The sequence below is a fragment of the Arachis hypogaea genome, chromosome 16 (assembly GCF_003086295.3).
Source record: "Arachis hypogaea cultivar Tifrunner chromosome 16, arahy.Tifrunner.gnm2.J5K5, whole genome shotgun sequence".
In the NCBI taxonomy this organism is placed as follows: domain Eukaryota; kingdom Viridiplantae; phylum Streptophyta; class Magnoliopsida; order Fabales; family Fabaceae; genus Arachis; species Arachis hypogaea.
This window is the reverse complement of record NC_092051.1, coordinates 74,004,305-74,020,789: the sequence shown is the minus strand read 5'-3', so window position 1 is coordinate 74,020,789 and position 16,485 is coordinate 74,004,305. Positions and strand designations below refer to the sequence as shown.

At 39.0% G+C, this 16,485-nt stretch overlaps 1 protein-coding gene across 1 annotated transcript; it reads left to right on the top strand.

Annotated features, from left to right (window-relative positions):
* Positions 1–15,493: 15,493 nt before the first annotated feature.
* Positions 15,494–16,258, top strand: LOC112757161 (uncharacterized). Its single transcript, XM_025805768.1, has one exon. It carries the CDS (start codon positions 15,494–15,496, stop codon positions 16,256–16,258), a length of 765 nt encoding a protein of 254 aa, XP_025661553.1.
* The last annotated feature ends 227 nt before the right edge of the window (positions 16,259–16,485 follow it).

Genomic DNA, 16,485 nt, shown 5'->3' with positions numbered 1-16,485 from the left:
AGGAGGGTATATTACTTGTGGCACTTCTTCCGATTCTTCAATTATATTGTGTCTTGGAGGCTGCACACCCTCATCAACATTGCTCTCTAATCCAATGGAGGAAGATTTAACAAGATCATCAAAGGGATTGATCAATACGGACAAAAAATCACTAATGATGGAATCCGCTTCTTGATCAATATCCCTCAACTCTCTATCCAACTCCTTAACATCCCTTCCTAACTCCATGGAAGGAGGCTCTTCAAATTGTGATTCCTTTATGTACTCAATATATCCTAGGTATCCAACCACTACTTCCTTTTGTTCAATAACCTCTACCTCTTCCTCTTGTTGTACTTGTTGCCTTAACTCCTCTTCTTCACCTTGGAGCTCCAAATTCACTCTCTCACTAGGCTCCTTGATTGTTTCTCCACATTCAACAATGGAAGTACTTGGGATGCATGAGCTTAGGTGGAAGGCTATACGACCAGCGGTTTCTACCAAGATAGCCATCTTGGCTTCCATCTCCTTAAATTCTTTTGCCGTCTCCTCTTGTTACCTTAAGATATGAGATTCAAGATCTCTTAGTTCTTGTGTGAAAGCTTCATCGGGAGGTGGTGGTGAAAGAAAGGGTTCATTATTTAAGGGAAGGGTATTGTAATTGGAAGGTGGTTTATGTTGGTGAAAGTCTTGAGGTGGTGCATATAGAATTTGGGGTTCTTGGGGGTATTGGTATTGGAATGGTGGTGGTTCTCGATGTGGTTCATATGGTGGTTGGTATGGTGGGTATGGGTTAGGGTTATATGGAGGTGAATAGTGGTATGAGGCTTGTGAGTATGGTTGTTGAGGGCTATGTCGAGGAGAGGGTTCATATGCATGTGATGGTTGTGGTTGACAATCACAATAGGGGTCATCACACACATTGGATTGGTATGCATTAGGATTAGGAGTATACCCATAAGAATCCGAAGAGTAGTTATATCGGGGTGGCGCTTGGATGGCTTGGATAGCATAAAATGCCCTTTGGTCCTTGTGCATCTCCATGAGGAGAGTAGTCATGTCCCCAAGCACTCTTGCCAAACTTTGATCTCTAAATCCTTGATGCATATCTACATTAGAGCTTCCACTTCCTACAACATAGTTTGAACCAAAATCATAGCCAAAGTAATGAAAATTCATGGTGATAAGAGAAAATAAAAACAAAAGCTAACAAAAAACAAAGAAGATAAAGTCCTACAACAAGCAAAAATTAACAAACAAACCCAAAATCAAACTATTCAAAATATATACAATACCCAATAACATAGCACCATCGCAATTCCCCGGCAACGGCGCCATTTTGATTCTCGGTCTCTCGTACGGTATAGAATTTTCACAAATGAATGAATTCTCGTTGCAAGTATAGTTCTATACCGACAAAGAATCCTCACATGCAAAAATTTTGGTTGTCACAAGTACAAACCCCAATGAAAATTAACCGAAGTATTTAAACTCCGGGTCGTCTCACAAGGAATTGCAATGAAATTGTCAATTATTGGCTATGAAGGACAAGGGGTTTGGTTGATAAAATGGGCAATAAAAAAAATGACAAGAAAATTAAAGAGAGTAATTAAAGAAAGCAGTTAATAAAGAGAGACATTCATGGCAAGGTTGAGATCATAGGCGTTCTATCCTAGTCATTAATCATAACAATACTTAACAAGAATTTATCTTATTTCATCATCCCCAATGTTGGAAGAAGGTGTAAGTTATCTTCCATTTGAAAAGTCAAACAAGACTAGTTAATCTCAAGTCAAAAATCCTAATCAACTCAGTAATTGAATTAGCAAGAGATTAGATTCATTGAAAAATATATTAACTAACAACTCTAGATCACCAATCTAAATTGGGTATTAATGACTCAAGTTTGCCCAATTACTCTTCCCAAGCCCAGAATGCTCAAAATCTACTCTAAAGCCCAACCAAGCATTTTGTCAAACACTTGGTGGGTACAAATGGAAAGCATGGTAAAAGTGCAAGAATAATAAATCTACCAACTACAAATTGCAAGAAAAGTAAATTCACAACTCAAATCAACAATTAAATGAACATCAAACATAAATTTCATAAAAGAGATCCAAGTCCATCAAGAGTTCATCATCACAAAAGAAAGCAAAAAGGAAAATTAACACTACAACTAAGAGAATCAAGATGTGGAAACAAGAAATTGTGAAGGGAACAAAATGAAATCAAGTAATTAACTCAAAATTTACAAGAGATTAACCTAATCCTAACCTAATTCTAGAGAGAAGAGGGAGCTTCTCTCTCTAGAAAACTAACTAAAGGCTTATGTTGACTAACTACGTGCTCCCCCCTTTGCTTAGGCTTCAATTCTGCATGAAATACCCTCAGAAACAAGTTGGATTTGGGCCTGGGCAGCTTAGAAATCGCCCCTAGCATTTTGCCTTTAAGTGGGTCACGTGCGAGTATCGACGCGTACGCGCCATGTGCGCGTGCGCGTCGCTTGGCCATTTTTCTCATCCGCGCGTACGCGCCATGTACGCATACGCGTCGCCATGCGATGCCATTTCTGCGCGCGCGCCTTGTACGCTTCCGCTTCCATTGAAGTATTCCCAATCTTTGTTTCTTCATGCATTCTCCACATTGCATGCTTTTCTCTTCAATTCTTCCATCCGATACTTGCCTTATGAACCTGAAATCACTCAACAAACACATCAAGGCATCGAATAGAATTAAAGTGAATTAAAATCACTAAATTAAGGGCCTAAAAAGCATGTTTTTACATTTAAGCACGATTTAAGGGAGAATTACAAAACCATGCTATTTCATTGAATAAATGTGGGAAAAAGGTGATAGAATCCCCTGAAATAAGCACAAGATAAACCACAAAATCGGGCTTTATCACCTCCCACCAAAACTCAAAGATCCTGGGAGTTTCATCATATCATGCACCATAGGCAATATGACCTTGGAAAAAGCTCTCTGTGACTTAGGTGCCAGCATCAATTTGATACTTCTCTCATTAATGAAAAAGCTTACAATAGAGGAAGTCAAACCCACCAGAATGTCACTTCAAATGGCGGATAGATCACTCAAAATACCCAATGGGATTGTGGAGAACTTATTATTGAAGATGGGAGAATTTATCTTCCCTGCTGATTTTGTCATTTTGGACATAGATGAAGAAGGACACAACTCAATCATCTTGGGTAGACCTTTTTTTGCAATAGCAAGGGCTATCATTGATGTGGAAAAAGGGGAAATGACCCTCAGGGTGCACAACAAGCAAATGATCATCAATGTCTTTAAGGCCATGCAATATCCCCCTGAGAAGGAAAAGCACATGAGGGTAGAAACGGTAGAAGACTTGGTGGAAGAAGTGTTTAAAACCAACGTCCATGAGAAACAAGAAGAAGAAATGGGAATTGATCAAGATGTCACAGAGAAACAAACTTTTGAAATTTCCCTTGAAGGCAAGACAGAGGAAGTGCCAAAGCAAGAATTGAAGCCCCTCCCTCCTCATCTCAAGTATGCAATTCTTGGAGAAGAAGAGACCCTGCCAGTGGTCATCAATTCTTCCTTAATCATGTAAGAAGAAACAAAGCTGATTGAAGTGTTGAAAGCTAACAAGACAACTTTGGGATGGACAATTGATGATATCAAGGGCATAAGCCCTGCCATCTGCATGCACAAGATTTTGTTGGAGGTGGACTCAAGACCTGTGGTGCAGCCTCAAAGAAGGCTTAACCCAACCATGAAGGAAGTGGTTCAAAAAGAGGTGATGAAGCTGTGGAATGCTGGAATCATATACCCAATCTCTGATAGCACTTGGGTAAGTCCGGTCCAAGTTGTACCAAAGAAGGGAGGAATGACTGTCATCTCCAATGAGAAGAATGAGTTAATTCCTACAAGGACAGTGACTGGGTGGAGGATGTGCATAGATTATAGAAGACTAAATGAGGCTACAAGGAAAGATCACTTTCCTCTCCCTTTCATTGATCAGATACTGGAAAGATTGGCTGGCCATGCTTATTACTGCTTCCTGGATAGGTATTCTGGGTACAATCAAATAGTGGTAGACCCCAAAGACCAAGAGAAAACCTCATTCACCTGTCCATTTAGAGTTTTTTCCTACAGAAGGATGCCTTTTGGGCACTGCAATGCTCCAGTAACCTTCCAAAGGTATATGCTCTCTATATTCTCTGACATGGTAGAAAAATTTTAGAGGTCTTTATGGATGACTTTTTTATCTTTGGTAACACTATTGACACTTGTCTACAACATCTGACCCTTGTATTGAAAAGATGCCAAGAAACAAATTTAGTTTTGAATTGGGAAAAATGCCATTTCATGGTACCAGAAGGTATTGTTCTTAGGCATAAGGTTTCAAGCAAGGGTATAGAAGTTGACAGAGCTAAAATAGAAATCATTGAAAAGCTCCCTGTACCTGTTAATGTAAAAGCAGTAAGAAGTTTTCTTGGGCATGCTGGGTTCTATAGAAAATTCATCAAGGATTTTGCAAAAATAGCCAAACCACTAAGCAATTTGCTAGTGGTTGACAATCCTTTTATCTTCGATGACAATTGCAAGCATGCCTTTGAAACTTTTAAAAGAAAACTCACTACAGCACCAATCATCACACCCCTAGATTGGGAATTGCTTTTTAAACTCATGTGTGATGCAAGTGACTTTGCAATTGGTGCTGTATTGGGGCAAAAGAAAGATAAGCTGCATCATGTTATATACTATACAAGTAAGGTGTTGAATGAGGCATAGAAAAATTATACCACCACTGAGAAAGATCTCTTGGCAATTGTATATGCATTTGATAAATTTAGACAATACTTGATTGGTTCAAAGGTTATAGTATATACTGATCATGCTGCTCTCAAGTATCTTATCTCTAAACAGGATTCAAAGCCAAGGCTTATTAGGTGGGTGCTGCTGCTACAAGAATTTGACATTGAAGTAAGAGATACGAAAGGAAATGAGAACCAAGTGGCAGACCATTTGTCAAGACTACCACAAGAAGCCAGCCAAGAGACACCACAACCAGTGAATGAAAAGTTTCTAGATGAATATCTTCTCCAAATTCAGTAGGCACCTTGGTTTGCTGACATTGCAAACTAGAAGGTGGGAAGGAAGATTCCTCAAGAGTTTACCAAACAACAAGTGAAGAAGCTGTGTAATGAAGCCAAGAAATTCTTGTGGGACGAGCCATTCTTGTTCAAGAGGTGTCCAGATTGGATGATTAGAAGGTGTATTCCTGAAAATAAGATGAGAGACATATTGTGGCACTGTCATGGTTCAGCTTATGGTGGACATTTTGGGCCAGAAAGAACAACAGCTAAAGTGCTTCAAAGTGAATTTTATTGGCCAACTATATTCAAAGATGCCAGAGAGTTTGTGCACCAATGCAATGAATGTCAAAGAGTTGAAGAGTTGACAAAGAGGAATGAAATGCCTCAAAACTTCATTTTGGAAGTGGAACTGTTTGATCTCTGGGGTATAGATTTCATGGGTCCCTTTCCTCCATCATATTCCTTCAAATACATTCTGGTAGTAGTGGAATATGTCTCTAAATGGGTGGAAGCCATAGCAATAAGTACCTGTGATACACCAATTGTTCTTCAATTTCTTAAGAGACACATCTTCACTAGATATGGGGTACCTAAAGGACTTATTAGTGATAGTGGCAACCACTTTTGCAATAGACATATGGAAAAGCTGCTCCACAAATATGGAGTAATTCACAAAGTAGCCACACCATACCACCCTCAAACTAATGGGCAAGCTGAATTGGCAAATATGGAGCCAAAGAGAATCTTGGAGAAGACAGTTGGGATCATAAGGAAAGACTGGACCAGAAAGTTGGATGATGCTCAATGGACATATAGAACCGCATTCAAAACCCCAATTAGAAAGTTACCCTTTCAGCTAATCTATGGAAAATCATGTCACCTTCCTGTGGATCTAGAACATAAAGCTTACTGGGCCACTAAACTCCTCAATTTTGACTCTCAAGTAGCAGGAGAGAAAAGGCTATTGCAACTCAATGAGCTAGATGAATTCAAATTAGGAGCTTATGAGAATGCAGAAATATACAAGGAGAGAGCTAAAAAGTGGCATGACAAGAAAATCTTGAAAAGATAGTTCAAACCAGGACAACAAGTGCTCTTATATAATTCCAGGCTCAAGGTTTTTCCTGGAAAACTCAAGTTCAAATGGACTGGCCCTTATCTGGTAACTAAGGTTTTTCCACATGGAAGTCTTGAACTTCTGAATGAAGCCACAAAGGACATAATCACAGCAAATGGTCAAAGAGCTAAGCATTATCTAGGAGGATCTTGGAACAAAGAGTGGGTTCATGAGTTGGGATGAACAAAAAAGGAGGACGTCAAGCTAATGACGATAAACAAGCGCTTGTTGGGAGGCAACCCAACCAGAGGTAGTTTTCTATTCCTAGCAATTTCAATAAAAAAAAGTGAAGTAGAATTCTCTGCATTGCAAGGAGCTAGGTTTGGTGTTGCACACCAAAACAATTTGTGGGTGAATGCGTGGTTTTAAGTTTGGTGTTCCACCATAGATTTTATCAATGACACATTACAACCCTCTGCAGAAATTATCAGTAACTCCAAACAATCAGAGAAACTACGTACCACTTGTTTAGTTCTTAGTTCATGATCTATTTTCTTCAATAAAAGCACAAGGTTTCATGTATGTGATTCATCTGCTGCATAAGAAACATGGGCAAGGAGCTAAGTTTATTGTTCACACACCAAAGTAAGCTTAAAAGGCTACAAACCTTCATGCATGCTAACCATTCTTCAAGTGCTTGGGGGACAAGCAACTTCCACTATCATTGTAGAAAATCACTCAACTTTTTGGAAGGATTATATATCATCAGCAAGAAAAGCACGAAAGTTAAGGGGGATGATGAAGGACTAAGCAATGCCAAAAGGTTGTATTGTTACTCAACTGTTTATGCCTTGAAGTGCTTTAGTTAGAAGTCTAATTGTACCCCTTCTCTGATTAGTTTTCTCTTGTCTGCATTTTATTTGTTCACTATTATTTTGACTCAGTAATCTAGCCAGAATGTTTGCTTGTGCATCACTCATCCTACTTGAATTCATGTCTTGTTCCCCTCTGCATAAATAAGAGAAAATGATTGAACTAGAAAGTAACTGTCCAATGTGGTAGGAATAAAAATAAAAGTTCAGTGGTGGTAATTGCTTGATTAGTTGGTAAGCTCAATAATAAAAGATGTAGGATAGAATGTCTCTTGTAGTGTGAACTTAAGTGCTGTTGTAGGACCTTTAGTAAATAAATATCCTTGGAAAAAGAAAGAGCAAGAAAAAGAGAAAGAAAAGCCAAGAATTGGAAACAAAAAAATGAAAGAAACAAATAATAAAGCTAGACACCAATAGCTTGGACCTTAAGACACATGCCTGTGGTGCTATTGTATTAGGATCTGCTTGGATTATTAGGTTCTGATGAGTATGTTAAAACTTGGTAGCTTGGATTAACTAATCTGGGATTACCAACCGAAAATCCACCATCAAGAGCAGCCTAACTACAAAGCATTTAGTAACCCAAAGAGGTGCTAGGCATCAATGCTCTTAAGAAGAATTGTGGGCCAAGTGTCTATAGTGAAGAGGTGTTGAGTAAAATTGAGCCAAAAAGCTGCTGCAAAAACACTTGACACTGAGCTACAATTGAAAAGTAAGTTTCTGAAGCAAAGGGAAGAAAGAAAATCTAACAAGGATCAATATAGAATAAGGTCTTATAGCAGCAACTCTAGTTAATACTCAAAGAGACATTTCACATTTGGAAGTTGATAATAATTCAGCTGCATTCTATCTTCATAAAATCCCATGAACCAAATTTAATTACCTGCTAAATAAGGACATATATGCTTTTCTGTTTTCTTTCATTTCTTCTCATGTTCTAGTGCTTGCTTGGGGACAACAAGATTTAAGTTTGGTGTTGTGATGACAAGTCATCTTATGCTAGTTTCACAAGCATTTTTCATTTGTTTCATTAGGTTTTATACACTTTCTTGCACAATAAGTAAGTGATCGGAGTGGAATTTTATGTTTATCTTGATTCAATCAAACATCACTAACTTTATACAAAATCATGAGATTTACGCAAGAATTAGGTGATTATTATGAATGGTGCAAAAACCTTGTGATTTTGGTGAGACTTTGATTGCTTGTTTGGATGATTACAGGTGAAAAATGAAGAGAAAGAAGGGCAGTGCAGAATAACGCTGCGCTCAAATAGAGAACGCCATGCTCTCTAGTGACGTGCACACGTACAGGACGCTTACGCGTACGCGTGCATGAGGCGTAAGCGTGGAAGTGATTGGCGCTCATTTGCAAAAGAAGCGCTACGTTAATTTAGTGAGTGTTTTCGGGTAGATTTGAATTTGGAATTGAAAGTTTCACAATCGACGCGCACGCGTACATGACGCGCATGCGTCGATGGAGCATCTGGAATGAAGCATGCTTACGCGTGGGTGGCACAGAAGGTTGGAATCACAATTTTGCTATCCACGCGCACGCACAGAGTACGCGCATGATGCCAAGGCATCTTAGGCTAGTTTCACTAGCATTTTTCTGTTAGTTTTAGTTGTTTTATGCATTTTCTTGAGCTTAAAGTAACCAAGAATGGTTAAATGAATAACAAAGCAATGAACCATCCAAACAGTATGATTTTGATGCAAATTCCATGAGTTTTTAGTATATTACTTGAATGCTATGAATGGAAGATTTCTCATGAAATTTTGCAAGACTTTGATGCAATTGTTTGGATGATTTCAGGGAAGAAGAGGCTAGGCAAGGAAGCAACAAAATCAATAAAGGAAGCTTGAATATCACATGTGGAGTTTAAGTTCCAGTTTAAGCTTAAACTGGAACTTAAACTACCAAACCATATAATGCTGGAAATGGCGTTTAAGTTCCAGTTTAAGCCTAAACTGGAGCTTAAACGCCAGAATCATGAAGGTTAAGGAATGCTGGAACTGGCGTTTAACCTCCAGTTTAACCTTAAACTGGAAGTTAAACGCCAGAAGTAAGAAAGGCACCAGGAGCATTTCCACGTTTAAGCTCCAGTTTAACCTTAAACTGGAGCTTAAACGTGTTCGACTATTTCTCTCCTCCAGGGTTGCTTTCTCATTTCCACGTTTAAGCTTCAGTTTAACCTTAAACTGAAGCTTAAACGTGTTCGACCCAATTGCTCCTCCAGGGTTGCTTTCTTCATTTCCACGTTTAAGCTTCAGTTTAACCTTAAACTGAAGCTTAAACGTGTTCGACAATTCACACTCCTGGGTTGCTTTCTTCCATTTCCACGTTTAAGTTTCAGTTTAACCTTAAACTGAAACTTAAACTTCAACTTAAACGCCACTTTTTGAAAGGGTTTCTGGGCCAAATATATTGAAGTTTAAGTTAGCATTTGAGCACAAACATTAACTTAAACGTATTATGGTATGAAACCCAATTGAATATCATGGTTTATGGGATTGGGCCTGAAGAATTGATGAGTCTGGAGCTTCAATTTGTTGAGTCTTGTGTCATTACTTGTTTATCACTAAGTTTGCTCAATGAATGTTACAGAATTGGATCACAACCTCATCAGGATTATGGATCATAAACCCAAAGCAAAAGGAAATCAGGGAAAGGCCTCAAAGCCCAAGAAACACAACAGAAGCTCAATTTAGAAAGTGTATAAATAGGATAGAATTTAAGTTGGTTGACACACACTGGAGGAGATTTATACACGGGAACTTTGGATCATTTTCTTTTTAGTTTTGTAATTAAATTCAGAGCTATGACTCACTAAACCCCTTTCATTGGGTTAGGGAGCTCTATTGTAATTCAATGAATCAATAATAGTTTTATCTTCTTCTTCAATCTTTTCTCTTGAATTTTGTTAGAAAGTTTCTCGATCTAATTCCATTGGGTAGTTGTCTTGGGAAAGAAACTACCCATAATTGGAATCCTTCGGAACCTTGGGAAAGGAATGGAGGATTCATGCTAGAGAAGCTTTCTCACAGTGAATTGGATTGGGGTTTGGATGGATATTGTGACATGTAATCCTACCAAATTGTGGTTCATGAAACTGTGTGGTATAATCAGTGATCGAGCATCATCTCTTCTTATGAACATTTAAACCAAGGGATTGGGAATTTGTTTGTTTTTAGAGAGAATTGGTGAGCCAAGGGATTGGGATCCAATCATATAAGATTGCCAAGCAAAATTTAATGAATGCATTGGTTGGGGAAGGGATAAAAGTTGTTTTGATTCGGAGATCTCAATATCTCCTAACACCAAATGAATTCCCATTTCTGATTTACCACTTTCTCTTTACATTCTGCAATTAAATTCATGCAATCACCCCCATCCCTTTTAATTTCAGCAATTTAACTTCTCGCTCTTTAATTCATGCAATTTTACATTCCGCAATTCGCATCTAAATCTTGATTCCGCTCAACTAGAACATACTTCTAATCCGAATTGCTCACTCAACCAATCCTTGTGGGATTCGACCTCACTCTATTGTGAGTTTTTACTTGACGATAACCGGTGCACTTGCCGGAAGGAATTTTGCCGATCGTGCAATTTCCTAAATCGTAGCATAACAAGTTTATGCACATCAGCGCACGCGTGGGAAGCGTTCATGGCACGAACGTAGCACTCACTAAACGAACGCTATCAAGGACACGCACGCGTGAATGGTGCGCGCAAGCCTGATGGAGGCTGTAGATGGCAAAGACGCATACGCGTAGGTGACGCGTACGCGTAGGTGACGTGTAACGGCCTAGCCCCGAAGAAACGGCGCTTTTTCGGGATCAAACCGATTTTTTACAGAATTTTTAGGAATTTCTATGCATATAAGCACCTCCACTGCACAGGTGCTGCGTCATCAAAGTAGGCACAGGACACCTCTCCTAATCTAAGTAGGCACGTCGCGAAGAGTTGCGTTTTTGAGCCACTTCGGGCCCGAATTTCAAAATTCTGATTTCCGTAGTTAGTCTCTATGTGACGAGCCGGTCACGAATTTCAAGAGAAAATTATATTAATATAATATTCATATATTATTATTTTATTCAGAATATTATATTATTATCTTCTCTACTGTGATTAATGTTGATCTATGTTTAGTAATATAATAACTGAGCTTGAAATCTACCGGTAACGGATAATACCGACATTCTTAGATGAACTTAGCACTGCTAAAGCTTCATCATATATCTTTTATTCTTATGATTTTCCAGTTACTAGTGTCATTTACACTAAGTAACTTAATGTTTATCCATTAGTAGTGTAATTACTTAAGTTCTAATACATCTAGCTTTAGTAATTATCCTTTTCTGAGATATTTTGACAAGTAACTTTTGGATAATCATCATTCAAAAGCCACGGCCTCCGTAGGACAGCTTGGCTATCATTTTTGTTCTTGGAAAAGCTTAGAACACCATGAAAGAAAACCATGAAGTTTCCATGAACACCTGAGCTACTTTCTCCGTTCTTTCTCAAACCGAAACCCCTATCAAAAATCTAATCTTACCAAAGTGTTCACCTCTTCCTCCTCTTCATTTCTATGTCACTTTTCATGGAGTAAATCAAGGTATGAAGGCTGCTCCTCCTCCTTGAAGATTCGGCCATGGTGGTTCCTTAAGTTAATGATGTTTTCTTCATGTTCTTTCTTAGGATCTCTTATTCAATCACCAAAAGCTCCAAAAAAACGTGATTTCTAGTTACCTTAAGGTGAGGAAAACCTTCTTTTCATCATCATGAAGCTTCAGCCTTCATGGTTCATAAGATTCTAAAGTTGTTTTTGATGTTAAAATAGGCGTAAAAGTGCTTCTGGAAGCTTGTTTTTGGTGCAATCTCGGACAGCAGCAAAGGAGGTAAGGTTTGGTAAATTAATCAATGATTGGCTGTGTTCTTGAAGTGTTAAACCAGATCTTGTTGCTTGAGATTTGATTTTGGGTGTATGTGTGAGGGTTTGATCATGGAAACTTCTTGTTTAATGCTTGAAAATCATGTTTATGATGGTTTTGAAGTGGCTGTTGGTGCTGCTGGAAAACGTGACATTCCAGCCATGAAAATCATGATTTTTGATTCTTATTTGATGTGTATTTGATGGCTGAAAAGTTTCTCTTTGGTTTGATAAAAATTGGGTTCAAATCGGTTTCCGAAAAGATTGAAAAACTAGCTGAAAATCAAGCAGAAATCTGATGAACTTTTGGAAAAAAAAATCTTTTAGGTTTTTGGAAGAACATGAAAACGTGTATTCAAGGAGTTTTGGGGGGTCCAAATGCAATTATTAAAAAGTTTGGGGTTGAAAATTAATTAATCAAAAGTTAGGGGCTAAAGTGCAAATATTAAAAGTTATAGGGGTCAAAGTGCAATTTCCAAGAAGTCCAGGGGTCAAAATGCAATTTTTGAAAGTTAAATAAAATATTATTATTTTAATAATAAAATATTAATATATTATTTTATTAATAATATTATTTTAATAATAATATTATTTTATTAATAATAATAAAATATTGATAAAAAGACAGTTTTCCCTGAAAGCCTCAGGAAGGCAGATTTGAGTCCAGAATTCTCTAATTTCCTTTACTAAACACCTAAGAAGAGGTATAAGAGAAGATATAGAGGTATATGAGGTAAAGAAACAAGATTTTGAAACCTGTGTTTAAGTTAAAAAGAAAAGGAGTTAAAAGTGATATAGCTGTGTACCTGACCTTACAGAGTAAACAGAGAATTGTAAAATGAGCTTCCTGTGATGTTGTAATGCTTGATTTATGATGATTGCTAAATGATGGAAAGTATGGTTATATGTGAATTATGAGCCTTCGGGCAATGCTTGTGAATGTTGTGCGGGGACGCCCGTATTGTGATGTTGCTTCCCAGACAGGCTGCGGTAGAGTAGAACCAGCCCTGCAAGCTGAATGCTTGGTAGAGGCCTGACTTGCATACCTGCGGTATATTGAGACCGGAGCAAATACCAGCCCTGCAAGTCAAGAGCACTTGGTAGAGGGTATGCGGTACTTAATCTGGGATTAAGTTCTGGGAAGGCCTTATCTGACTTGGAGGGTCGGATTGCGTCGGGTGCGGGTCGAAACCGACAAATGAGCTCATTACCTGCAGTAGGGACAGACATGCATCATACTTGTTTGTGCATTATTTATTGCTTATCTTCTTGTGTTCTTGTTCTATTAATGTGTGAATGTGCATTTACTTCCTATTTTCTCTCTTGTTCATGTGTTAGTTTATGTTGCTGTTATGTACATATTACTCTATATTTATTTATACTTCTATGACCACATACATTATAAACGAACTTAACTGTAAACCACGACCTTACTAAGAACTCCCCAGTTCTTACCCCTTACACCTCTACAGATGGACACGAGAGTCCTATTCTACGAGATTGATCCATCGTACATCGACGAGGACCTGGTGCGTGGCGAGTATTACATCTACTGTGCGGTACCTCATATCCGTAATTATGTAGTTCGTGGTAGATCTTTCCAGTACCATATTAGGACAGCATACTTTAATCCTGATGCACCCTATGACTTTCCTTTATCTTGGTTACACCCCGGCGGACCTGGGATACCTCATCCTGAGGAGCAGATGCCACCTCCTTCTCCCGACTGTATTTTGTTTGGTAGCTATCCTTTTATGGTTCCTGTGGCCAGCAGTGGTTCCTCTGCTATCACTCTGGCAGAAGAAGAGGACGAGGAAGAAGAAGATCGAGAGGAAGATCCTAACTTCAAAGTTATCTCCTCTGACAGCAATGACGATGAGCCAGGCGAGGCGCCAGCAGGCGAGCATCACCATTTGCCCGGTGATTTTCCGTGAGGAACTCTAGACCAGGATTGAGGAGAATTTTTAAGACGCCTAGTCTAACTTCAGTACATTAGAGTGTCTCCCTCACTTTTGTTAGCATGATTAGAGGGAATAGGCATATCATAGAGTTAGGCTAGCCTGGGTGCCAACTTAGGGGCTTTTGGACAGGCCAGGCCCTGGGGCGTCTTATATACATATATGTATATACTATATGAGTCATTGACTTAGGGGTGTTGTACCATAGCTCTATGCTTATATAACTGAATCACTTCTGTAACATGATGTATATTATAGTGTGTTGTTCCATATTCTGTTATCTTTTGTCTTATGTATGTGAATGTTTAATTATCCCTTGATATATGGAAGGTATGCGACTTTAACAACGTACAGGCTTATATTTATTAATTAATAATACAAAAAGGAAAAACAAGTTGGTAACATTCGATTTCTAGTATGATCTAGACATGCTGGAAGTTGGGTCGTTACAATTTGGTATCAGAGCGGTTCTTCCTGTTAGAGCCTGGGGAATAGACTGAATCATACTTTATTGCATGCTCTGTGGTGTGTCTCATGCTTATAGGGTATCTATGTGATATGTGTTGCATGAATGTCTTTGTGCTTTCATTCTGATAATGTTCACGCCCAACCTGAGGTATTAAGACTGATCACCTTGGTATTGATTGTTTGGTATGAACAGAATCAGGATGCCTCCACGGAGACGTAGCGATCGGGAAAGGTCTACTGTTAACAATCCGCCACGAAACGATGATAATCTGTTTGCTGCGATTCACGCTATGGCTGAGGCTCTGCGTGAAATGGCGACTGCTACTACCCGAGCAGTTAACCCTCTGGGGGAACGTAATGGAGAGCGTAACAATGACCGTAATGGTGAGAATGGTGGGAACAGTGATGGAGATAACATGAATCATGATAGGCCTATGACATTAGCTGCTTTCTTGAAAGTTAATCTACCGAAGTTCAAGGGTACGATTGTAGCAACTGAAGCTGATAATTGGTTCCAAGGCATAGAAAGGTCCTTGAGGGCACAACATGTCCCGGAAGAACAGTATGTAGAATTTGCTACTTATATGTTGGAAGGGGATGCTCAGCACTGGTGGCAGGGCATTCAACGTTTACTGCAGCAAGATGAGGGTAATATTTTGTGGGATGTTTTCAAAGAAGAGTTCTATAAGAAGTACTTTCCTAGAGCTACTCGTGAGGCAAAGGAGATGGAGTTGATGCAGTTGAAACAGGGAAATATGTCTGTTGCTGAGTATACAAGGAAGTTTGAAGATTTATGTCGTTTTTCCAAGGTTTGTCAAGGGAATCCAGCAGATTTAGAAGAGTGGAAATGTTTGAAATTTGAAGATGGACTCCGTGAAGATTTGTTGAACTCAGTGGTTCCATTGGAAATACGGAATTTTGCGGAGTTGGTTAATAAGAGTCAGCTAGTAGAGGACTGTGCTAAGAAGATAGCTGCAGCTCGGATGAATCACCCAGGATGTTCTTGTCAGAATTATAATCGGTATACAGCTCCTCAGGGAAGGAATTTTAAGCAGGGAGCAATGCCTTCACGAAGGTACAATTAGAATAGAAATGTTCATGCACGTCCTACAGGAGGGAATGGAGGAAGAATGAGACAGGATATGGGTAAGCGACCTCAGCAGGCGCAGATGCGACCAGTATGTAGGCAGTGCGGAAAGGAGCATGGAGGTAGACCTTGTCAGCTTACAGGCGTTATTTGTTTTTCTTGTGGTCAGCCTGGACATATGGCTAAGGACTGTCCGAAGAAGCCAGTACAAGGAATAGATAGGCTGCGACAGCAAGGACGTGTGTTTGCTATGACTACTGATGACGCAATGAAATCAGACTCCCTAATTCAAGGTCAGTGTTATGTCAAATCTCGACTCTTAACTGTACTATATGACTCTGGTGCATCACATTCATTTATTTTTGAGACTGTTGCGCATGAGTTGGGATTAGATTTCACCATGTTAGATTATAATCTAATTATTCGTACACCCACATCTCAAAATGCCTTGACTAGTCAAGTATGTCAACAGGTGCCTTTTGTTATTGAGGCTAGGACTTTTATACATGACCTGGTTTGTTTGCCTTTGTGTGGTTTAGATATTATCTTAGGTCTAGATTGGTTGTCCAAGCATCATGTTTTCCTTGATTGTTTTAAACGAATTGCTACATTTCCATCATCTGAAATGCACACTGAACCAGTTGAGTCTTGTACTTTCTATTTGAATTCCCTAAGAGTTATTTCTAGTAATAGTGGGTTAGAGGGTTACGTTCTACTATCGGCTAGCTCAGAAACTAATGAACAAGACTTGGAGCAAATCCGAGTGGTGAAGGAGTTTCCTGATGTTTTTCCGGATGATATACCTGAGTTTCCACCTTAGAGAGAGATAGAGTTTAGTATTGATCTGGTTCCTGGAGCCAGACCAATTTCTATAGCACCGTATCGGATGTCACCGTTGGAATTAGCAGAGTTAAAGAAGCAGTTGAATGAATTGCTGGGGAAGAAGTTTATTCGTCCGAGTGTATCACCATGGGGAGCTCCAGTGTTACTAGTAAAGAAGAAGGATGGTGGAATGAGGTTATGTGTGGATTATCGGTAATTGAACAA

Bases quoted from the DNA above. Each gene is read 5' to 3' on its own strand.
- LOC112757161 (XM_025805768.1), top strand. From the start codon at position 15,494: ATGGGTAAGCGACCTCAGCAGGCGCAGATGCGACCAGTATGTAGGCAG.